General features: G+C 33.6%; 2 protein-coding genes and 1 long non-coding RNA gene across 4 annotated transcripts in view; 2 read left to right on the top strand and 1 right to left on the bottom strand.

Annotated features, from left to right (window-relative positions):
- LOC139815808 (uncharacterized) overlaps positions 1–26282 on the top strand; it is a 111326-nt gene that overhangs the window by 18264 nt on the left and 66780 nt on the right. The gene's annotated exons all lie outside the window — the stretch shown is intronic.
- Positions 12140–17403, top strand: Tos (Exonuclease tos). 2 transcript variants are annotated; one of them, XM_071782972.1, is made up of 9 exons: positions 12145–12188; positions 12262–12440; positions 12526–12645; positions 12920–13181; positions 14334–14549; positions 14719–15003; positions 15124–16134; positions 16338–16447; positions 16829–17403. In XM_071782972.1, exons 2-9 carry the CDS (start codon positions 12280–12282, stop codon positions 16845–16847), a joined length of 2184 nt encoding a protein of 727 aa, XP_071639073.1. In that variant the 5' UTR covers positions 12145–12188; positions 12262–12279; the 3' UTR covers positions 16848–17403. The 2 variants fall into 2 exon arrangements, with proteins under 2 accessions (XP_071639074.1, XP_071639073.1); XM_071782973.1 differs by having other exon boundaries at positions 12140–12440; positions 16338–16425.
- On the bottom strand, positions 21243–22236 carry LOC139816084 (uncharacterized). Its single transcript, XR_011732917.1, has 3 exons — positions 22020–22236; positions 21827–21942; positions 21243–21261 (listed from the first exon to the last, which is right to left on the bottom strand). It is a non-coding gene; the product is annotated as an uncharacterized lncRNA (long non-coding RNA).

Genomic DNA, 26282 nt, shown 5'->3' with positions numbered 1-26282 from the left:
CATTTGATCCGGAGACAAAAAAACCAAAAGACAAATGATCCGCACGACAAATCGTCCAACCCAATTAAATCCGCGACAAAACGCCCGTAAAAAAAATTCAGAATTATGAAATAAATTCTCCAATGTAATATAAAAGTGTATGCGTGAAGGCAGTAGGTTCCGCCCCCCTGCGGGGGGCTCCACTATTATTAAACTAGACACATAGTGTGCCTTCAAAGTACATGCGTGGGCTTTCCACGCGTGGAAAGTTGTATACCCATGTGGCACCTTGTTTCGCGTGAAAAGTATATGCGTGGAGGCAGTAGGTTCCGCCCCCCTGCGGGAGGCTCTACTATTATTAAACTAGACACATAGTGTGCCTTCAAAGTACATGCGTGGGTTTTCCACGCGTGGAAAGTTGTAAACCCATGTGCCACCTTGTTTCGCGTAGAAAGTATATGCGTAGAGGCAGTAGGTTCCGCCCCTCTGCGGGGGGCTCCACTATTATTAAACTAGACACATAGTGTGCCTTCAAAGTACATGCGTGGGTTTTCCACGCGTGGAAAGTTGTATACCCATGTGGCACCTTGTTTCGCGTGAAAAGTATATGCGTGGAGGCAGTAGGTTCCGCCCCCCTGCGGGAGGCTCTACTATTATTAAACTAGACACATAGTGTGCCTTCAAAGTACATGCGTGGGTTTTCCACGCGTGGAAAGTTGTAAACCCATGTGCCACCTTGTTTCGCGTAGAAAGTATATGCGTGGAGGCAGTAGGTTCCGCCCCCCTGCGGGAGGCTCTACTATTATTAAACTAGACACATAGTGTGCCTTCAAAGTACATGCGTGGGTTTTCCACGCGTGGAAAGTTGTATACCCATGTGGCACCTTGTTTCGCGTGAAAAGTATATGCGTGGAGGCAGTAGGTTCCGCCCCCCTGCGGGAGGCTCTACTGGGTGCGTTCGGGAAGACGCTATTAACGCTATAAACGCAAACGCTACCAAAACTGTTCATGGAGCCAATAGCGCGATAGCGATAGCAAGCTCCATGAACGGCACTAGCGTAGCGTTGGCATTATTGGTGTTTGCGTTTGCGTTTAGGTAACAGGTGGAGTCTGAAGTCCCACATCGCTTTTCGGTCATCGGTTTCCTCGTCTCTTCATACTCTTCTCCGCGAGACGGTCGATCGGCACGGTTCTCGCGATCGTTGATTCGCATTCGTGTCCGTGTCGTCTCGTCTCGTGATTCGCGCTGTATCGTCACCGTTCACCGTCGCTGTACGCTGTACCGCGCCGTGTCGTGTGATCGTCTCGTCGCACGGGCGCAATTTCGCCCGCTGAGCGCGATCAGCTTCGTTAACCGGGTGCAATCGTCGCACACTACCCCCCTCGTTCTTCCCACAGCTGAGGAGCTCCGGTAACTTAGCCGGTCAACTTCGACTTTATTAATTTTCATATTTTTTTATCGTTTGTTGGTCGTTTGTTGGTGATTGTTGGCTTAATTACAACGTTTGTTGGTTCTTAATTTTTTTTAAATTTAAAAAGAAAAATTAGCATTAAATTAGCCGGAAAAATTTTATTTTTAATTTCAAAAAAGCCTAATCGATGCGTAATCGTTTGCTGATGATTGTTAGTCTAATTTTAGCGTTTGTTGGTTTATTATTAGTCTTAAAAACGAAAAAAAACGAAAATTATCTCAAATATTAAAGTAATCGAATATAATTATTTTATTTTTTCCTACCTTAAATTAGTTGCATTATTATACATAAATAAATGTGAAATTATTGCAAGCAGGAATCCGTTAAAAAATTGTTTATATATAACTTTATACAATATTATTTACAATTACGTAAAAGAAACTTACCGGTTTTTGCTTTCAAAGCACTGTTCGGTGAGAGTTGCAATGTAAATTCTTCTCCAGTTATAACATCCTGAAGATTTACTTCCACGGAATTGTCGAGATACTCGGGATTATCCATTATAAATGTGTGTATTACTGGCACCTTCTTCTTCCTTATTTTTCTTCGACCGGTAGTTTGGTGGTTAGGTTCGACAAACATGTGCAATACATGGGCGTTCTGAGCGTTCACGAACCTTGCAAATGCTAAAGGTGCGTTTTCACTCATGTCGAGATGTAGGCGACATCATATATCGGAGTCGCCGACATCGTATATCGTAGCCGCCTACGTCGTGTAACGTGGTAGCCTACGTCGTGTAAGATGGTCGCCGACAACGTGTAACCATGGTCGCCGATACCATGTAATCACGGTCGCCGTCATCGCCGTTATCGTATATGTATTAACATAGCATATAAGAATTTTGTAAAGTAAAAGTTAATAAAGTAATAAGAGTATTAAAAAAGTATTGAAAAATATAAAATATAAAATATAAAAAAATATAGAATATAAAAAATATAAAAAATATGGAAAGGACAAGCGTAAGTAAAAAAGTAAATCTGTAAAGCGTAATAAATATATATAAATATAAATATAGATATAAATATAAATATAAATATAAATATAAATATAAATATAAATATAAATATAATATAAATATAAATATAAATATATAAATAATTTTTTAAAATTAAAAAGAATAATAAAATGTCGGTAATTGTTTAGGAAGACGAAATTCAGCAGTATTCCTGCGGAGTGTGTGGTGCTAAAAATCTGATCCCTAATGAAGAAAATGAAATCGATCACGCTTAAATGGTCTTTCAGTATCTGTTGATTCAAATTTTGTTATGCGTCCACGAATAGGTATATGTATAATAATAATAATATTTAAGGGGGTAGACAACCGGCCTTGACAAGCGAAAAAATAGATTTTTTTAAGTTAAATATTTAAGAAATAAAGAATTCTGAGTTAAAAATATTCTTATTCTTTATTTCTTAAATATTTAACTCAGAATTCTTTATTTCTTAAATATTTAACTTAAAAAAAATCTATTTTTTCGCTTGTCAAGGCCGGTTGTCTACCCCCTTAAATATTATTATTATTATACATATACCTATTCGTGGACGCATAACAAAATTTGAATCAACAGATACTGAAAGACCATTTAAGCATTCGTGATCGATTTCATTTTCTTCATTAGGGATCAGATTTTTAGCACCACACACTCCGCAGGAATACTGCTGAATTTCGTCTTCCTAAACAATTACCGACATTTTATTATTCTTTTTTAATTTTAAAAATTATTTATTATTTATATTTATATTATATTTATATTTATATTTATATTTATATTTATATTTATTTTATATTTATATTTATATTTATATTTATATTTATATTTATATTTATATTTATATTTATATCTATATTTATATTTATATATATTTATTACGCTTTACAGATTTACTTTTTTACTTACGCTTGTCCTTTCCATATTTTTTATATTTTTTATTTTATATTTTTCAATACTTTTTTAATACTCTTATTACTTTATTAACTTTCACTTTACAAAATTCTTATATGCTATGTTAATACATATACGATAACGGCGATGACGGCGACCATGATTACATGGTATCGGCGACCATAGTTACACGTTGTCGGCGACCATCTTACACGACGTAGGCTACCACGTTACACGACGTAGGCGGCTACGATATACGATGTCGGCGACTCCGATATATGATGTCGCCTACATCTCGACATGAGTGAAAACGCACCTTAACACTACCAATACACTACCTCGGAAGGAATAGCGTTGATAGCGCTCAGTTATGACGTATAACGCTACCATGAGTGACGTCATAGTAGCGTTTGCTGCGCTACCATCTAGGGTGCATTCGGGGAGACGCTATTAACGCTATAAACGCAAACGCTATGAACTTCGTTCGAAGAGCCAATAGCGCGACAGCGATAGCAAGCTGCCCGAACGCAGCTTAAGCGCCAATAGTATTTCGTGCCTCACCTCGAAAATAATAGCGAAAATAGCGCGAGTGATGACGTCACGCTGCCTTTACAGTGACGTCATCATCGTATATCACAGCGCCACAAAGCGTCTCCTCGAACAGTTTTGGACGATAATTGTGCTAATAGCGTGCTCCCCGAATGCACCCCTAGTTTCGCGAACAGCTTATAGCGCTAAATAGCGCTAATAGCGTCTTCCCGAACGCACCCTATTATTAAACTAGACACATAGTGTGCCTTCAAAGTACATGCGTGGGTTTTCCACGCGTGGAAAGTTGTAAACCCATGTGCCACCTTGTTTCGCGTAGAAAGTATATGCGTAGAGGCAGTAGGTTCCGCCCCTCTGCGGGGGGCTCCACTATTATTAAACTAGACACATAGTGTGCCTTCAAAGTACATGCGTGGGGAGAAGAAAAAACTCTAGCAGGATCACTTGTCACTTGAATCAATTGTCCTACGGATAATTCATCATCGGATATTTCGTCGTTAGACCGAATGTCGTATGGATCAATTGTCGCGGATCAAATGTCGCGGATCATTTGTCGTCGGGCCACCGGTCGTGGCACCGCTCTTAGGGATAATGCAGTCAGCTACAGAGCCCGATTTTGCATTTTTGCTCTTAAAAATTTATAATAAATAAAATACGGACTCGCAGCTAAAGCCAACCCGACAGAAGTCTCCACCATATCTCCTGCCGACCCTAAGGGGATCCTGCAGCCGTATGATTTACCGACATTATCGTTAATCGATGGATCTTTTAATTGGCTTTACAGAATTGCAAGTTTTTGGTCTAGAATTAAAGTCCGCACAAAAATCTAGGGTGGAAAACGCGATTTTATATCAAAAACACCAAAAAATTAAAAATATTACTTATTGGGGCACATACACAGCTGTCACCTGATACGACAATATTTGCTTAAAACAAAAATTCTACAGTTTATACGTACATAATGTTTATCATCCACCCTTGGGAAAACATGTAGGAATAATATTGTGTAAGTAGAAATAAGATTCAATGCGTACAAAAAAAGATCCATCTAATAATTATTTTAGTAATGCAAATACGGATGCAGGATGACAAGAAGAGCAGCAACAGTAGTTGCCGGATCTTGCGTAAGATGGCGAGCAATCAAAAAAAGGACAGATGTCATTTCGTTAGACAAAGACAGATATAGGGAAAACTAGAGTCCCTATATATAGAGTCTGGCCACGTTCGTGTTCCTTCCTATTGGTCGAAACAACTTTTGTAAAAGCATGGCGGAACCAATAGATGTTGTCAGAGAGAAGCATAATAATTTGAAAAGGAGTGAAATAAAAATTGCGAATAATTAGTAAATTTCTTTTTAATTTTAAATTAAAATGAAGTAAACATTATGTATAAATTTTAAAATATAATTTAACGAATTAATGTATGCATAGCCATTGTTTTGCTACTATATATTTTTTTAGTTAATCGACCTTTCATGCATGAAATTTTTATTCTATATGCAATAAATCGTTTTTTAATTTTAAAACTTAATTCATGACAGTTGTTAAGACTTGTACAAGAAATATTTTTTATTTTTTCAATAAAAAAACTAATTAAATTACATTTAACATTATTTAAATGAGGTAAATATTGCTGAATAATAACTTCCATATCAATAAAATATTTAAAAACATCTGCGGTAACAAAAAATAATGTATTATTTCGGAAACATTTTAAATGCACAAATTTTGCATACAAAATCATATTTGTATTATATTTTGTTGAACCAGCAGAATTTAAACAAGTTGCGCATATTGCACTTTTACCTCTAGCAATACTGTTAACAATATAGCCAGCTATATTATATAATACATTTAATTCTATATTATTAAAATTTATATGTTTGGAACTAACATCAATAGAAATATTGGGAAATTGTCCTAAATTTCTTTTTTTTTGTTTATTCAAGACGTCACATAGAAATTCTCTATCATCTAGATCATAATTTGAATATTTAGATGGTTTTATATGTCGAGATATGCAAAGTTCTTTTAAGTCTTGCTTGAATTGTAAGGCATTGGGTATTTGATGTTTTGCTCTTATTCCTGAAAATAAATTCTCGACACAGTCCTGCGTAAACCGACCTGTTAATACAAATACGTAGCCTCTTTCATTTATCAAATATTTTGTTAGCTCAATAATAGATTTTGTAGTAATCATGATACCACATTGGACGGGTTTGAATTTGTGATTTTCACCTATTTTAATATTTCTGAATAGTTCTATAATAGACTCTAGAAATTCAACACTTTGATTATATTTTTGTTCACTTTTTTCATTGCCTAATGTTTTACCTAATGCTACTTTTTGAGATCGTGATATAACAAGTGTAAACCATTTGGAAACAACTTCTATAAATGATGCTGTTGTTTTATATTCTATTTTACAATTTTCTTCAGCAAGAAATTTGAGTGCACTACTGGTATCCGTGCTCATAACATTTTTCGCTTTATTTACCTTCATTTTATTATATTTTCCGGAAATAATATCACTACGGTGAAGTTTTGGAGTTAATTTGAGGACTGAATTTTCTTGCAATTCAACTAATTCACTTAAATGCTTGAATTGTACGATACAAGAGGATAATTTATGAGTATGCACGAATGTCTGTGGTAGTTGTATTATTTTATTATTTTCCAGACTTGATCTTAAATTTTTTAAAAGATGTGGCGCATTAGCAAAAAAAAACAATTTTCGTGTATTATCAATAGGATGACATATTGAATTTTGAATGGAAGAAAATTTTCCATTTGAAATTCCAAATGCTTTCCACATAGACTGATTTACGGGTCCCATATCGGATATGTTATACTATGTACGCATATAAACCAATGGATTATTCCGCTTTTCTAATTACTGTTTCTATAATAGCTTTTAAATTGGTACCGTTAAATCCATTGGGCGTATAGTAGTAGGCAACAACTTGTTTCCACCGCGAAAAAATACCAGCAAGCATTATGACTAAAGCATGTGACGCTTTTTGAAATTGTCCTGTGAAAGAAAAAAATTTTTTCTTTTATTGTAAATACAAAACTTAAAATTTTGCAATTTCTGCAAAAAAGAACCACAATATAAAATCTGTTCTTTTTTGTTGAAGTAATGCAAATGCCTCGTTGCCAGTCGCAAGTACTAATTAAAAATATTATTACTAGTTGTACTTAGCAGTTGCCTTTATGAAAAGAAAATTGTTAACTTTTAACTTTTTTAAACAACTGCAACTACCAAGTGCAAGTGGAAATTACATTTTTAAACTAATAGTTATATTATCTTATATTTGTGTCTTGTAACGGGGCATTTGTGACATGTTATAAGAATGGTTCTTAGGAAAGAGGTATACCTGAACTGTCAGGCATACTACTATTGCCAATATATGAAAGGGTGGAAGGATCAATTGTTCTCCAGGTACTATGCTCATTTCGTCAATAGCAATTACAGCATCCTTTTCTCGCTCATCTTTAAACAATGATATTTGTTTTTTTTAAATATCAAAAACGTCCTTTAATATTCCTGGTTCGAAATCAATGCCTTCTTTTTTTCTTCGTAAAGTACGTTCTGATGGTAAAGGTATATGGTGCTTTACTAATTCATTATATCCATTGCTGTCACACAAAAACCTTAATTTTAATGCTTTCAGAATTGTGTTGTTCGACCACTTAAAGCCGCGTGAATTTTGACCAAGAATAATTTGAATTTGATCATCGTTAAATTGTTATCTCAAATTTAATTTTAGTTTTGACTTTAAATTGTCTAGTTCAATTTTTTTCTTTCCATCTATTAGTCTTCTTATATGTTTTTTTAATATCTTTCTTGATCTTTCAGTTTTATGAATAATTATGTTTGCTTGCTGTAGTTTTTGTGTTGCTTCTTGCGTTCTTAATTCTGCTTGTTGAAGTTTTAATTTCAAATTCTCATAATCATTTTGATTATATATTGGAGGTGACTCTAATACATCTTCTACAACAGATAATTGTTCTGCTTCTGTGAAACATTCTTTAGCTTTAGAAAAGTTTGATATTTGCATAGAAAGATCTGAGCTGGTTCTGTTATCATCAAATTGATCTTCATTGTTTAAAACTATCTTCAAAGCTGACTTTGATGATGATTTTTTATTTTGATTTTTAACATTTCTTGTATCAGCCTGCAAGTACAAATTTATTATTGATTTATACAATTAAAAATTAAATTTAATGATAATGTAAGCGCTAAAAAAAATTAACTTATATCACAAGTAAGTATATTATTAAAAATTGTTAGAACTGCGTTTTGCTTTAATTTACGCTTTCCATCACTGCGAGGCTTCTCCCACATATCATCAGAAAAGTGTATCTAAATAATATATACATAAATAAAAAAAAATTGTTTCTTAATTTCATAACAAAGATATTTGATATCTTACCTCGCATATAAACAATTTCTTAGATGAGTTATTCAAATCATATTTCTCAATATTAGCAATAATCCATAATGCTCTTCTACTGGGATCTGCGGGAAGCGAGTAAAGGGAAAAGCCTTTCTGAGAATAATTCTTGCATTGTGAAATACAACAAGACGGCATTTTAAAATCTGAAAATTCATATTTTATTTGAAAAAAGTGTTGTTTTTTCGGGTAAGGTTAAAAATATGTGAGGTTAAAAAAACAATTTTTATATTAAATTCAAATAACAAATAATTTAATAATAATAACTACTTTAATAATAAATAATTCAATAGTTTTTTATAATAAATATTTTTACATACATACGTCTCTATTTTATTAACTTTATCTCGACTTTATACAGCTCAATCAGCTGTGTTTATATGTATATATATACTGCCGCCATGTTTTTACAAAACTTAGGTGATATGTCCGGCATTATGCGCATACGGTTTTTTCTATTTTCTGAGAAATCGGTTGACCACCAAACGTTTTACCGATTATATTCGTGACCACCAAACGATTCCGCGTCGATTGAGCCGTATGAAAGTCAATTTGATTGATAAATAATGTTTATTCATCAAATTACCGAGCTAACGTCACGGAGTCATGCGACCAATGGCGTGAGAGTACGGTTTTTTCTATTTCTTAGGAAAACGATTGACCACCAAACGTTTTAACCCCTTCGTTGGCAGAGAGAATTCGACAAAAAGTGCCCAAAATAGCAGGACAATTTTTTATCCTGAAAATTTGTACTTTGGGGTTTTTGAGGGCCCCTGATTACGAATCTGAACTTAAAATTCGAAAATTTAAAATGGCAAATTTCATCCCAATCAAGTAATTTTTTGCATTTTTATCCGCCATTTTGGATCCGCCATTTTGAATTTGCAAATTTTGAATTCAGATTCGTAATCAGCGACCCCAAAAACCCCCGTGTATGACTTGGATGCCAAATTGAAGCAAGTTATAGGAAAAAAAAGGTTGACGCACTTTTGCGTCAATGCCACACAGGGCACGGAAAAATTTGACGCACTTTTGCGTCAATGCCAACGAAGGGGTTAATGACGATATTCGTGACCACCAAACGATTCCGCGTCGATTGAGCCGTAGAAAAATCAATTTGATTAATAAATAATGTTTATCCATCAAATTACCGAGCTAACGTCACGGAGTCATGCGACCATAATGGCGTGAGAGTACGGTTTTTTCTATTTCTTAGGAAAACGATTGACCACCAAACGTTTTAAAATGACGATATTCGTGACCACCAAACGATTCCGCGTCGATTGAGCCCTATCAAAGTCAATTTGGGTGATAAATACAATTGTTTCGACTAATGACACAGAGGTGATATGTCCGCGCATACGGTTTTTTCTATTTTCTGAGAAAACGGTTGACCACCAAACGTTTTACCGATTATATTCGTGACCACCAAACGATTCCGCGTCGATTAAGCCGTATGAAAGTCAATTTGATTGATAAATAATGTTTATCAATAGATAAGCCGAAAAGATAAGTATTATATTAATAAAAATTGCAATGAATTAAGTGAACACAATTTTAAGAAATGAATACAAATGTCTATTTGTCACTATACTGTTCCGCTTTTCCGCGCAAATTGTGCTTCATGCTTCATGTAATATAAGGAGAAAAGCTCGTGGAACGAACAACGCGTCAAAATCCGTTGTCAACGCGGATACAGTACATACTCCATCAAATTTCGGAGCTGTCTAATCACATTGAAAAAGAAAGCTTTTACATACTTCGATTACTTTATTATTTTATAAAAGTGGCAGTATAATATTATAGATCCAAACATCATGTTGATGGTTATTATGAAGTATCTTAAGGGGATGCTGGAGCCGTCTGTTTTACCGGCAATTTTTGTCGGCACGTAGCGTCGTATTAATTTGACAGAATTAAAAATCCTTCTCCAGAATTGCAGTACATACATTAATGATTCGGGGGAACTCTGATTTTATATAGAAAACGAGAAAAAATTACGGAAGTACAGATTTCCTTATCCTACTTTTATCCCAATATGGCGTCTCGAGTTGCGGCGAGCTGTCAGCTCGTCACAAGATGTATTTCATATAAGAGATATACCATTGGTACGAACGCGAAAACAAGTTCCCCCGAATTGCACAACAAGAAAAACATCGATAAACCCTCCAAATCAAGATTTGGAAGCGTAATATAAAAGTATAATGTCGACGTGCATCGTGCGTCTTCTTCTTCTTCTTCGTCTAGTTATTGGCACAGCTTTCCTTTCGTAATCGCATCAGCCATTATTCGATTCGATTGGGTGAGTGTTCAGCAGATGGCGTAAGCCATAATTTAACTTATAGCGTTTTCGATTTGCGACTCAAACCGACTCGGGTCGCATCATGTATACAGGACTCTAGCATCATTGACGTGGAATACATACATATCTATGTATGTATTCCACGTCCATTGATGCGACCCGAGTCGGGTCGAGTAGTAAATCGAAAACGCCATTAGAGGGTGCATCGTGCGTATGTGTGCGTGCAATGTAGCGTGCTATCCTTGTCTATATCTTTGTCTATACAAGGACAGATATAGTTCGCCGGTCTTCTTTACCGACGCCGATCGAGTTCGGCTACGGCTCCAGCATCCCCTTAAGCCCGGTGTCCACGATGCAAGAACTGTGTCCAAGTTTTGATTTAAGCCAATCAACTTGCAGCTCTTACAGAAAAGTAGCAGTTTCATTGGCTTAAACCGAAACTTGGACACAGTTCTTGCATTGTAGACACCGGGCCTTATGCAAGCCAGGGTACATACTCCGCTTTTCCGTTCAAACGTGCGGGACTCAACTCACGGAAACGCGGAATCTAGTTACTATTCAGGGACCGTATTCTCGAGCCTGCCCTAATGATTTTCGTATGCGACTTTCTATTTGAAAAGCATTGAATTTCGCATGCAAGTTTCATGAAAACGATTCAAGAATAGGGCCCCTGTTCCGCGCTTCCGCGTTTCCGCGTTTCCGCGCTCCATGTAATGGCACCCTTAAGCCGTAATCTTTAAGAAATTGACCAATCACAGTCGATTGTTCTTCTCACATTCGACTGTGATTGATCAATTTCTTAAAGATTACGGCTTAAATCAATGGTTACGGTTACGGCCTCTATAAATCAGCTTTTACTCCTGTCGACCCTTAATGCTAGGTCTACAATGCGAGTCGTAAAGTCGTGAGTCGTAAGAATTGACCAATCACAGTCGATTATTCTCCTCAAATTCGATTGTGATTGGTCAATTCTTACGACTTTACGATTCGCATTGTAGACCTAGCATAAGAAATTGTTCAATCATAGTTGAATTTGAGGAGAATAATTGACTGTGATTGGTCAATTTTCTACCTTTTCACGTTTCCGTCGTAGGGGAAAAGATACATGATCGATCCCCTGCTCAGCTATTAGCGCTATTGCATCATTCTATTTTTATCGCTCATCAAGTGTAGAACAAGGATAGAATAAGCAAATAGCGCTAATGGCCGGTATTCATAATCAGATCTTATTTCAAGACCGTCTTAAGTAATATCTTAAGATGCTAATACGGCTCTGTGATTGGTTAATGACATCTTAAGATTGTACTTAAGACGGTCTTAAATATAAGAACCGACTATGAATACTGGCCATAGTGCGCTCCCCGAACGTAGGTCAAATATACTATTCGATACGCGTATCAAGAGATCGGTGTAAACTAGGCCTTTGTATTGTGTTCCGGCCTTTACGCTCACGAGAGCAATCTATACGTTCTATAATTTATGGTATATACTTCGTTTACATTAGTGACATGCGCAATGTCTGCGAATCTGGCGGCAATTAGTGTGTGGTGTGTTGTGTGTATACGCCATACGGAAGATATTTGATCTTGTGTTGGATTTAATTGTTATAAACTGCGACAGAGATTAATTTTTGTAAATATGGGTATCACCGGGTTGCTACCATTCCTAGAGAAATCTTCTAGAAGGACAAATATCAAAGAATTTTCTGGTGGTACTGTTGCAATCGATTCTTATTGTTGGTTACACAAAGGTGTATTTTCCTGTGCTGAGAAATTAATGATGGGACAAACAACGAACGCGTAAGTAATGATTATACTTATTTACGGATGTTAACATTCTCTTTTATGATTCTGAATAATTAATAACTTTTCTTTTACATCGTAGGTATGTTTTATATTGTATGAAGTATATAAACATGCTTTTAAAATATAAGATAAAACCCATCTTGGTGTTTGATGGCCGACGATTGCCTGCTAAAGAGCAAACAGAAATCAAGAGACGGGAGTACGTATAAAGAGACCTGTTTAAATATCGTGAATTTGAAAAATCAAGTCGAGATTATTCTATTTGAAAACTGCTTCAAATTCAATAAAAATTGATACAGGATTGCTACAAATTCTGAAATAAATCTATAGACCTGTTCATTTCCCCTGCACTTCTGAACTAGTGCAATAAGTTAGAATGAAACAAATGAATTTTCTTTCATTCTAACTTATTGCAGTTCAGAAGTGCAGCGAAAATGAACAGGCCTAATATATACAACTGTATTTTTTCATAGATCTAGACAAATAAATCGTCGTAAGGCGATTGAACTAATACAAATGGGTCAAGTCACAGAGGGAACAAATTTGTTGAAACGTGCCATAGATATTACTCATGAAATAGCATTAGAATTAATCAAACATTGCCAGAACGAGAACATTGATTGCATTACAGCTCCTTATGAAGCTGATGCGCAATTAGCGTATTTAAATATCAATGGTATAGCTGATGTTGTTATCACAGAAGATAGCGACTTGACATTATTTGGATGTAAGAAAGTTAGTATATTGTATTTTCTCGTACTATGTTCTTACTTAATTCTTTGATAAACTTTTTTATTTTCTGTTGCTTTTTAATAATGATGTAATTTTAATTATTTTAGATATTTTGTTTCCTCATAGAGGAAGCTTTGTTTTCGTAAAAAAAAAATTTCTTTTTGTTTTTCTGAACGTGTTCAGAATGTTCTAAAACGTTGAAAAATTGCAATTTTTTAAATACATAATTATGATTATCATACAGTCTTAGCCAAAATTATTAGATACCCTATTAAAATAGTTTTTTCAAAATAATACTTATTTTTGAAAGAAATAAAACATTGCTTAGCTTCAACAACTTTCTTTTATCTAATTTATTAAACAATTTTTAAACAATAGAAGTCTTTATCTATTAAATTCATTACAGCATAATGATCATGAGGATGCCTAATAATTTTAGCCAAGACTATAACATCTGGCAATAGAACTGTCAAAAAAAAGTTATATACAATATATATACATATATACATATTTGTATATATATATATATATATATATTTATATATATTTATATACTATATTTATTATAAAAAGAATTAATTATGTTATAATTTGTTTTAATAACAATTTTGATACATTTGTACTTTTACTAACAAGTAAGATGGATGAAGGATTTATTATATGTACTTATTGTAAATTTTAATTTTAAACATATTTGCAACTAAGCCTGCAAGTTAATGAAGAATTTGATTTTATTTATTTAGTCTTATTTTGGGAATTATTGACTTTAACGATTACTACTATACTATACTATACTTTAACAATTTGTTACTAAGGAAAAATTTAAAATTTGTCTAAAAATCTGTTGTAAGAAATTGCTAGATGATATACTATATGATAATTATAACTTATAAGTCAAACCGTGATAAACTTAAACAATAATAATACATGTGTTATTGAGACATTAAATGTTAATATGTATAGTACTAAGAAATTAATAGCTTAATGTCTTTGTCTTAACATTTATTTCCTATTATAATAATTTTTTTTGCTAGACATAAATATTCTAAAAATTCTTAAAAACCAACACCAATACCAACTACTAGATAAACATTTTAAACATGAGCTTACTTTTCTATGTATTAATGAAAAGTATTTTGCTCCGTTTTATTGTAGATATTTTTTAAAATGGACTTTAATGGAAATGGAGTTTTGATCGAGCAGGACCGATTATATTTGGCAATGGATATGAGACCTGAACAATTTGACATGGATAAGTTCCGTCATATTTGTATTTTGTCTGGTTGTGACTATCTTCCTTCTCTTCCTGGTATCGGCTTGGGAAAAGCACGAAAATTTATTACGAGAAATACAGATGGCAACATACATAAAGTTAGTTGTTATACCAAACTTAACAGTAAAGAGTTTTCTAACTTTAACAGCAAGAAAAACAATTTAAAATTTTATATACATGTAAAAGAAAATTTATTTCTGACAATATGAAAAAATTCTGTGCCTGTCTTATCTGATTTTAAGTTATGTTAACCCAATGTCTTTTAAGGCATTAACACGTATAGGCTCGGTTCTCAATATGAAATCGCTAGTCGTGACACAGGAATATAGAGACGCATTTATATTAGCCGATATAACGTTCAAGCATCAATTAGTATTCTGTCCGTTACAAAGAAAACAAGTACGGTTGAATCCACCTCCTACTAATATTACTGAAGACCAATTGCAATATGCTGGGAAGGAATTAGATGTGGACGTCGCTTTACAACTAGCCCTCGGTAATTGCGATCCAGCTACTTTAAAAATGGTTCATGATTTTAATCCAGACAAAATCGTAAGTAGTTGATTTAACTGTTACAAAATTATACATTAGATTTAGATCATCTTTAGAAATAATATGGTACTTTAATAATCAGAACAAAACATTCGTCATATTTTTATTATACATTTGTAGGAACGAAAAAGAAAGCGAAATGCAGAGACAGAACAAACAGTTGTGATTCAAACTAGCATTTGGTCAAGCAAATATAAATTAAAAATGAAATATCAAATCACTTCTCCTGAAAATGTTTTAAATTCGTCGTTTATTGTTGGAAAAGAGCTTACTAGAAAGAGAAAGTCTCTAAAAGACGCATATGTTTTATTAAATTCGCATAATGGTTCAATCATACAAAGTGATAAGCTTTCAGAGGATCAAGATTTAAACAAAACTGCTATTTTGGATATGTATAATTTGAGTCAAGATGCTAAGCTGATTGCCAATACTAAAGAATCAGAAGATTATTTATGTTTAGCAAAAAACAATACGTCTCCAGAGTTATTTAGACAAAAAAATCCATTTATTAAGCGAGTGTCTGATCTTACAACTTCACCAAGTGTTTTGGCCAACGGAAATTGTCGAAAAAGAGGGAGAAATTTAATACGCATCAGACGAACTATAATAGATGAAAATGCTATGATAGAAAGTAAATATTTCTTAAAACAAGATAACAAAGAGCATAGTGTACTTGAGTCAAAGAATAAGGAAATTGAAGTCAATTCAAAAAGTACAATATACAATACAATTCCAAACATGGATGCGAGTGTACATGATATAAGTCAGGAACAACTAGAAAAAACATCTAAAACAGACATTGCACAAAATACAAGCTTAATAGAAAATGTTAATGATGCAATTTTATCAAATCAAAACAATTATTTGGCTAACACTTACAGAAATATTCCTGAGAAATTAAACTCTAACAACAGGATGAACTATGTATCATCAATGACACATCCAACGATTGATGAGAGTTCCATTTCAGATAATTACTTAGTATCAAGTTCTAATATGGAAACTACTGATATAACCAATTATGAAAATGCGGGTCGTTTGCAAAACGATTTATCTAAATGGTCAAACATGGAAAATAATCAAATCTTTTCTAAAAAAGATATATTTAAGAAACAAAATTCAACGAATCTGGTAAATACAGATATATATACATATATATAAATATATATATATAAATATGCATACATCATATATATAATATATATATATATATATATGCATGCATACATACATACATATATACATGTAAACATATATGTATGTATGTATGTATGTAAACAAGTTTTTATAAGTCAATAGGAAATATTAATAAATTACTTAAAATATCCCTTTAGGTATTACGAGTTAATTCAGTAACAAAAAGGAAACAATTATGTCAAAATAAACAATTGCCATCAGTTCCCAAACAACAAAGTTTATTAAGTATGTATGGATTCCAAAAGAGGTAAGGTAAAAAAATCATAGTCTTATATAAATAGATTGGCTGCAGTAAGAGGCATTGTGGCTACATATACGGTGCAGACATAAACTTTCTGATGGATCTGTCTCTTTCTTGTGGTGTTCAGAAAGGCTATGTCTGTACCATATATGCTGCCACAATGCCTCTTACGGCAGGAACTGGTCTATCTATATAAGTCTATAGTAAAAATTATGCCAAGTATTGGATATGAGTTTTTTTCCCAATATATATATATAATATAATTTTATATACTTTTATGTATACATATTATATGTAATTATTTTATATATATATATATATATATATATATATATATATATATATATATATATAGATTTTATATAATTTATATAATTTTCTTTATAGGACATCTCTGAAACATTGATTTTGAGAGTCTGTTAGAAGTGTTAGACCTACATAATTTGGTGTTTTGCAAAACTCAACGTGTGCTATCAGTATTTTAGCGTGATAAGTATTGACAAGTGTTTTTCAAATTCTATAAATAATATTCTATAAAAAAGTAAAATCAGAATTATGAGAAGAAAATGTATTGACTAGGAATTAAAAAAAGGTGTAATACGCTTATATTGATATAGACAAGTGATTAATATTCATTTAAAATGAGTTTGAACTACACACATGTGAATCCTACAGAGCAGCTCGAATTTTCATTATATTACTTCACTACCATATGTGTATAAATTATCAATTAAGTATTATCAATTAAGCATTAGTTTTAATACTTTCTAATGACATACATCAAAATCCTTTAAAATAAATCCTCCGCACTCTACGTGACTCACGAGGTGAAATCATCCTCTTAACATTTATCTTAATTAAATGTATAATCTCAAATAATTTCGAAAAATTTTATACGAAAGAAGATACAAAGTCTATGTAATAAAGGAAAAAAGAATAGACCTTGTTGTTAATTACTTTTATATGAATTGCTTACATTAATTGTTTCATTTTCCTCATATATCCTTTATTTTAAATTTGCTTCGTCTTTCACTCAATTATATGTATTGAATTTTGCTTGGATTGTTTCTTTATAAGTGCATCTTTCTATAGCATACATATAATAATTAATAATCTCTAAAAAAATTTATAAAAAGAAGATTTACATTTAGTTGGCTAAAGAATTAACAATTTTTACAAAGTGTGTTTTGTGATGGACATCTTGCAGTATATTTATGATTAATTAATTTATCTGTGTCTATGTTGGAATTAAACTAAAAATTTTAAGATATTTCATGGATGAAAGTATTTAAACCATAAATGAATTTATCCTTTGTATATAATTAATCTTTAAGGGGATCCTGCAGCCGTATGATTTACCGACATTATCGTTTTTCGATGGATCTTTTAATTGGCTTTACAGAATTGCAAGTTTTTGGTCTAGAATTAAAGTACGCACAAAAATCTAGGGCAGAAAACGCGATTTTATATCAAAAACGCCAAAAAATTAAAAATGTTACTTATTTGGGCACATACGCAGCTGTCACCTGACGACAATATTTGCTTAAAACAAAAATTCTGCAGTTTATACATACATAATTTTTATCATCTGCCCTTGGGAAAACATGTAGGAATAATATCGTGCAAGTAGAAGTAAGATTCAATGCATACAAAAAAAGATCCATCAAAAAATTATTTTAGTGCGAGCACTCGAAAAAAGGCAGATGTTCTTTCGTTAGACAAAGACATATAAGGGAACCAAATTAGAAAGTGACCGTCGACATCGAGAATTCGCCAGCAGTTCGCCATCACTGCAGGTAGCTTAACTTAGCCGTCAACTTCGACTTTATTAATTTTCAGTCTTTTTTTCGCGGTGTTGTTGGTGATGTTGGCTAATACAACGTTGTTGGTTCTTATTTTTTTTAATTTAAAAGAAAAATTAGCAATTAATTCAGCCGGATGCAAATACGGATGCAAATGACAAGAAGAGCAGCAACAGTAGTTGCCGGATCTTGCGAGAGATGGCGAGCAATCGAAAAAAATGCACCCCTCCATGCATGTGCTTTATAATTTCGTTTTACAACTTAGCATGTACTTTATGTTGTAAAGCGAGGGTCCACGCAGATCTACCGGCGGGTGGGTGCGGGGTAAGGGGGGGCCGAAGGCCTCCCCTCGCACCCCCCCGTTGTGTGGTGTGTGTGTGTGTGTGCTTCCCACAAACCACACATGTTTCTTGATCTTTTCGCGATTTTCTGCCGATGTTAGGCCCGTATTCATATGGCAGTTTTATAGATGTTAGCCTTAAATTGATAGAAATAAAGCTTAAGTCGTAGGCAAATAAACCAATCTTCGATTACTTTAATATGTGAGATAATTTTCGTTTTAAGATTATAATAAACCAACAAACGCTAAAATTAGACCAACAATCATCAGCAAACGATTACGCATCGATTAGGCTTTTTTGAAATTAAAAATAAAATTTTTCCGGCTAACTTAATGCTAATTTTTCTTTTTAAATTTAAAAAAAATTAAGAACCAACAAACGTTTTAATTAGGCCACCAATCACCAACAAAACGACCACAAAACGATAAAAAAATATGAAAATTAATAAAGTCGAAGTTGACCGGCTAAGTTACCAGAGCTGATCCCCTTAAGGGTTGGTTGTTCCACCTGTTGGTAACTGCTAACAAATCATATGTCTACTTTGGTCTAATGTAAAAGATAACCAAAGACATATATATGATTTAACTGTTAGGTTACCAACAGGTTGGAACAACCAGCCCTAAGGGCCGGTTGTTCCAAACTATTGGTAAACTACCTGATAGTTAAATCACATGTCTATCTTTGTCCAATGTAAAGGATAACAAAGACATAAATATGATTTAACTATCAGGTAGTTTAGCAACAGACTGGAACAACCAGCCCTAAGGGCCGGTTGTTCCAAGCTGTTGGTAAGCTAACTAATAGTTAAATCATATGTCTATCTTTGTCTAATGTAAAGGATAAACAAAGACATATATATGATTTAACTATTAGTTAGTTTACCAACAGGTTAGAACAATCGGGCCTAAGTCATGTTAAATTATGCAAATTATTTTTTATGAAACTGTTGTGTCTGCAACATTTGTATAAGCAAAAATATGTAATTTATATAAATACATTACGTCTAAAGAAATAAATACTACAAAATAATACAAATAAGTTTGTAAATAATATATAAAATATCTTAGTATAGCTGAAATTAAAGATCAAATTATAATCCTCCGTCATCTTTCTGGGGCTTTAAATACCCAAGCAAAACTTCTTGCATTTCTTCGTGGAGAGAAAGAGGCGGTGTTTAGTAGAGTCCCTCTAATAAGAGTCGCGACATCTTGAGTTTCGGCAAAATAAGAGAGAAAGAGAAAGCAATATACAAGTAACATACATTCATATCGCTTACTCTTTCTCTCTTATATCTCTTTCTCTTTCTATTTCACGTACTTTTGCCGAAAATGCGAACCAATCAAAAGTTGCTGCTATGTGTCGCGACTCTTTTAGAGGGACTCTAACGGGACTCATACGTATGTACACAGTACGCACACTCACGGTACGCTCACACTACATGTCCCCAGCCTGCAATCTCTCCTCCCGTGCTCTCCTCTTCCTCAAGCTTTGGGTATCTTAGAGTTCCTGTAAGTAGAGTTGTGCCAATACCGTAGCTTTGTCTCACTCCCACTAACGTCTTGTCGATAAATGGCGGACCAATGTACATACAGTATGTTATAGCTTTTCTCACTCCCACTTATAGCTTTGTCTTACTTCCACTAAAGAACCGGAAGCGCTGATCGGGAAATGGCGAACCCAATTAGCGAAAGGAACACCATTAGCTTAACTCTTCCTTGACCAACTCTAGGGTATCTGTGAATGCAATGTCACCTATAGGGCTGCGTTCGGATTCCTCACCCGAGTCACCCGAGTGCTAAAAATCCTATAGTATATGTTACGTGCACTATAGATTTTCATATTTCAGCACCCAGGCGGGGAATCGGAACGTACTCTAGGATAGGTACCTATCAAGAGACACGGTAGTGTTTCTACCGTGCACTACCGTGTCTCGCGCCAAGTACGCGCGGATCGAGACGCACCGTGACTCATTTACGCGAACGCACGAGTTGCGAGTACCCTAGATTTTGAGATCTCAATAACGAGTGAACGGATTAAAGATTTAAGTAGGCTTGATCGATAGCTTGGGGTCGATTTATATTAAGTGTTTTTATTTTTCCGTAGGTACTATTACCGGGCCTCGGTTTGTGTGCATGTCCGAATGTATAGTTCGGCCTCCTTATCTCTAGTCTTCATGGTTCAATTCTATATAGACATAGATAAATTAATTAATCATAAATATATTACAAAACACATCTTATAATATATTTATATTAAAGATAAATATATGCTTCTTTTCTCATATGTTGCATTAGTCATTTATAATCATAACCTTGAAATTTCTTCAAACTATGAACATTGTTCATGTAAATCCAATTATATATACATAATATATCAAGAAATAAGAATTTATCGGTTACTATATTGTCATAAATTTCTTAAGATTATAGCAGAACAGACTACATGAAAAATATCATATTTATGTAGTAGTAATATTTAGTAACAAACTCATGTAATTAAAGAGTGATATTACGAATATTATTCTGAAGTTTGATGAATTAATCACGTGTTTGTTTCTGCTAATTGTATAATGATTACTATGTGTCAAGAACATTTTATTCATACTTGAGCCTCTTGTATTTTCTGATTCTTCCCATGGTCTTGATATCCGAACGTTCTTCCAGTTGTCAAGATCCATCTGAACATAAGATATATTGTAGATGCTTTCAATTTTTAATGACATGTTTATCTTTGTTATTCATTGAATGGTAAGAAAGATAAAAAGTTGTATCAATTTCATTGTCGTTAAATGAAAAGAACTCTATACAGACAGACTGTATGGAATTACTTTCTTTGTATATATAAGAACTTATGATTTATATAGTAACAAGTATATTTGTAGTATCAAAATTGTTTACTCAATATTTGTATGTATTATTTAACAAACAAGCAGGTTAATCAAGTATGTCTGACATATTATATATTCTTACAAATAATGGATAGTTAAAAAATATTTTTCATAAAAAAATATAATATATTTTAGATTAATCAAAATATTCATATTCATTTAAATGTTTTATAACCATCTCTACTGCTTAGACTTTTAGAGACTCTAGCTTATGTTATTTGTTATAATTTACTTAACTGGTATACCAATAGCTTAATAAGCAGTAAAAATAATTTTCGACATTCTAATCGCTCATAATAATTTACTTCAACCTTTGTTCACCAATTTAATATAGGTAATACTAATCTACATTGACCTTCTCCAACTTTCATATTCTTTCTCTAAAGTAATTTCTTCTGGTTGTTTCATTTGAATTCCTTTCTTTCTAATTCGTCGCGTACTTTATGTTCATGTGTACGTTTATATCTATAACTGAAAATTCATTCAATAAAGAAATCTTGATAAAAATGCTTTGATTAATAAACTTAAGTTTATCTCCTAACAATTACCGTAATTCCGTAAATTCTCGGAGGCCAAGCGATCCACCGAGAACAAAAATCATAAATGGTATGCCATACTGCCAAATTCTAGAACGTGACATGACATTCTTTATTTGATATCACATAAAGAAGCATGACAATTAAATCCTTGATTTAGATTAGATTTCTCTTTCTTTCTGTTTCTCACGTGCCTTATGTGGAGTAGTTAGGTTAGGTTCAGTAAAACACAACACTCTGGCGTCCCATGAAGCGGATAACGCGGAACGGAACGAGCGTATCACCAATCCGGGACCGTTTCGACGAAATCTTTGACAGGGTTTTATCAGAACAATCCCGTGATTGGTGATACCGCTCGTTCCGTTCCGCCAAATCCGCTCCATGGGACGCCAGTCCCGGGCGGTATTACATGGCTGCATTCGGGGAGCGCGCTATTAGCGCTATTTGCTTATTCTATCCTTGTTTACATTTAATGAGCGATAAAGATAGAATGATACAATGCGCTAATAGCACGCTCTCCGAATGCAGCCTATATGTATACGTATTACAGTCGTTCACGGAAAGGTGCAACACTTTTTTTTTGAGATTTTTGGAACGCGCAGAAATTTTGAGATCGCGATCCACCATCTCTGTATACACGTAGTGAACGGTATGATAGCTGTCAAAGTGAACTATACAAGGTGGAGGTTCACGAAATGTATCTTGTGCGCGCGGAAAATCTTAAGATATCAACTGGATACTGTAATATCGGGGTTAGTATAAAAGAATAAGCTAAATACACAAGTTTATTTTATAAATTAAGTTTTATTTTCAAGACATGTGTAACATTAAAAATTAATGTAATATAACCTATTAATATAATTACTTATAATTATATTCATATATTGTGTTATATGTTATATTAATTTTAATTACATAATTAATTACGTAATTAATAACATTAAAATTAATTAATAACATATTAATTTAATACATAATATTAATACATAATTAATATAACAGTAAAATTAACCGGTGTCTGATGCTGATTAATGTTCGGCAAGCAGAGGACATCAGTCGATCGAAGAAGCTGCCGTGGAAGACGTGGATGCTGAGACCGCGAAGCCACATCACCGCTTCAAAGCCAATTCTCTCGTCAAATAACAATGAAGTAATCTTTCTAAAAAATTACAATTATAAAAATTAATTGCAAATTCAGTTTTAGTATAAAATAATCATTGTATTAATAAATTATATTAAGTTGAGAAGATAGATTTACTTACATAAAATTGCCAGATCGCTGATTACTATTGACTGTTCAGTAAGAACAGATCAATCGCAATCTGTTGTCCGCTGCAATCCAGAGCGAATCTCTTGTAGAAATTCGTTGTGGGATTAAGATGCGCACGTCTTTGTTCACTCTAGTACTGGGATCTTCTCTCGCTGCAGGGCCTCTGGACCGACATTAGGCAGGCATGTTTGGAAAACGGCGAACGTCCTCGGGTGCTGGAGAGGAGTTTGTGAGCAGCTTGAAAACCGGCACCAACCGGGCGTTGTTATTATCAAAAGTGCCACAGAACTTGATGGGCAGCTAGGCGAGAAGGTCACGGAATCGGCAGGCCCAAAGATATTTCGGATGACTTTTGCCTTGTGCCATGTTTCATTCAAGATTTTAATTCCTTCATTCGTTCATTCATTAACGAGAGTTGTTCACGTTACAATCATTCAATGTCAAACATTATTCATTTATTCATACATTATCTGGTGAAAAAACTTTTCATACTTTCTCAGAAATTTTACAAGAATGGGGACTTGTAAAAAATTCTAAAAAGTATATAATATTTCTCAGATACTTTCAGAAATAATTGAAGATTTTTAGAATATTTCAATATCCGTATATATGAAAATTTCTGACAAATTGCACAGATTTTCTTATATATATTCAAATTTTCTGCAAGGTATATTAGCGAAAAATATTTTATTCTTATTTTGTCTGAGTTGTTTAATTCGTATAAAAAATCTGAAAATTTCTGAGTATTCTAAAAAAAATCTAAAAATTTTTATAGAAATTCTGATTATAATGTGAAAAATTTCTGATATTTTTTTACCAGGGCATCCATGGAAGGTCACATAGTATTAATACCGTGTGACACTTCCATATGATTCTCTATTACTACATTTAATCTTTGGGGCATAGATGCAACTTTTTGGAATAACTCGTACCTTTTCGCGGAAATCTTCCCATACGATGGAGAACATGTTGCGCCAATGCCTCGCGTCTATGTGGAAATGAGGTTTCCATATTTTCTGAGTAGGTTGTTCCTCTCGTTTTCCATAATGTTACACGCCCAGATTCATCCATCGAAAATACGTTCTCATTCGAGAAAACGGTATTTGTCCATTCATGCTTCTGTGCCAAATGCTGCAGACAAAAGCCGTTGTTCTTTGTGGCGTTCGGTTAATTGTTTATATTGAGCCGATTTATATCGATTGTGTCTCTGTTCTCGCCATCTACGCCGCACGGTTTGCGCTATCGCATATTAGGAGCCTGGGCGCGTAACATTATAGAAAACGAGAGGAACAACCTACTCAGAAAATATGGAATCCTCAATTTCCACGTAGACGCGAGGCATTGGCGCAACATGTTCTCATCGTATGGGAAGATTTCCGCGCAAGGCACGAGTTATTCCAAAATTTAGTTGCATCTATGCCCCAAAGATTAAATGTATATAGAAATAGAGAATCATATGGAAGTGTCACACGGTATTATTACTATGTGACCTTCCATGGATGCCCTGGTAAAAAAATATCAATTTTTCACATTATTAATCAGAATTTCTATAAAAATTTTCAGATTTTTTATACGAATTAAACATCTCAGACGAAATAAGAATAAAGTATTTTTCGCTAATATATCCTTGCAGAAATCTGAATAAATATGAGAAAATCTGTGCAATTTGTCAGAAATTTTTCATATATACGGATATTGAAATATTCTAAAAATCTTCAATTATTTCTGAAAGTATCTGAGAAATATCATATACTTCTTCAGAATTTTTCACAAGTCCCAATTCTTGTAAAATTTCTGAGAAAGTATGAGAAGTTTTTTCATCAAGATGATGTATGAATAAATGAATAATATGTTTGAAATTGAATGATGTAACGTGAACAACTCTCGTAAATGAATGAACGAATAAAGAAATGAAAATCTTGAATAGACATGGCACAAGGCAAAAGTCATTCAAAATATCTTTGGGCCTGCCGATTCCGTGACCTTCTCGCCTAGCTGCCCATCAAGTTCTGTGGCACTTTGACAATAACAACCCCTTGGTACCGGTCTTCAAGCTGCTCACAAACTCCTCTCCAGCACCCGAGGACGTATCGCCGTTTCCAAACATGCCTGCCTAATGTCGGTTCAGGGGCCCTGCAGCCGAAAGAAGATCCCCAGTAGTAGAGTGAACCAAGACGTGCGCATCTTAATCCCACAACGAATTTCTACAAGAGATTCGCTCTGGATTGCAGCGGACAACAGATTGCGATTGATCTGTTCTTACTGAACAGTCAATAGTAATCAGCGATCTGGCAATTTTATGTAAGTAAATCTATCTTCTCAACTTAATATATTATAATAAAATGATGATTTTATACTAAAACTGAATTTGTAAGTAATTAATTTTTATAATTGTAATTTTTAGAAAGATTACTTCATCGTTATTTGACGAAAAGGATTGGCTTTGAAGCGGTGATGTAACTTCGCGGTCTCAGTATCCACGTCTTCACGGTAGCTTCTTCGATCGACTGATGTCCTCTGCTTGCCGAACATTAATTCAGACACCGGTTAATTTTACTGTTATATAATTATGTATTAATATTATGTATTAAAATTAATATGTTATTAATTAATTTTAATGTTATTAATTACGTAATTAATTATGTAATTAAATTATATCCATATAACACATATATGAATATAATTATAAGTAATTATATTAATAGGTTATATTACATTATTTTTAATGTTACACATGTCTTGAAAATAAAAATTAATTTATAAATAAATTGTGTATTTAGCTTATTCTTTTATACTAACCCCGATATTACAGTATCCAGTTGATATCTTAAGATTTTCCGCGGCGCACAAGATACATTTCGTGAACCTCCACCTTGTATAGTTCACTTTGACAGCTATCATACCGTTCACTACGTGTATACAGAGATGGTGGATCGCGATCTTAAATTTCTGCGCGTTCCAAAAATCCATCCAAAAAAAATTGTTGCAACCTTTCCGTGAACGAC

This window comes from Temnothorax longispinosus, chromosome 7, assembly GCF_030848805.1.
Source record: "Temnothorax longispinosus isolate EJ_2023e chromosome 7, Tlon_JGU_v1, whole genome shotgun sequence".
NCBI lineage: Eukaryota > Metazoa > Arthropoda > Insecta > Hymenoptera > Formicidae > Temnothorax > Temnothorax longispinosus.
Note: the sequence above shows the minus strand (reverse complement) of the source record. Positions and strands in the feature narration are given on the sequence as shown.

Bases quoted from the DNA above. Each gene is read 5' to 3' on its own strand.
- Tos (XM_071782972.1), top strand. From the start codon at position 12,280: ATGGGTATCACCGGGTTGCTACCATTCCTAGAGAAATCTTCTAGAAGG. The intron at 14,550-14,718 runs GTTAGTTGTTAT...ATGTCTTTTAAG, and splicing joins CAGATGGCAACATACATAAA to GCATTAACACGTATAGGCTC. The intron at 16,135-16,337 runs GTAAATACAGAT...ATATCCCTTTAG, and splicing joins AACAAAATTCAACGAATCTG to GTATTACGAGTTAATTCAGT.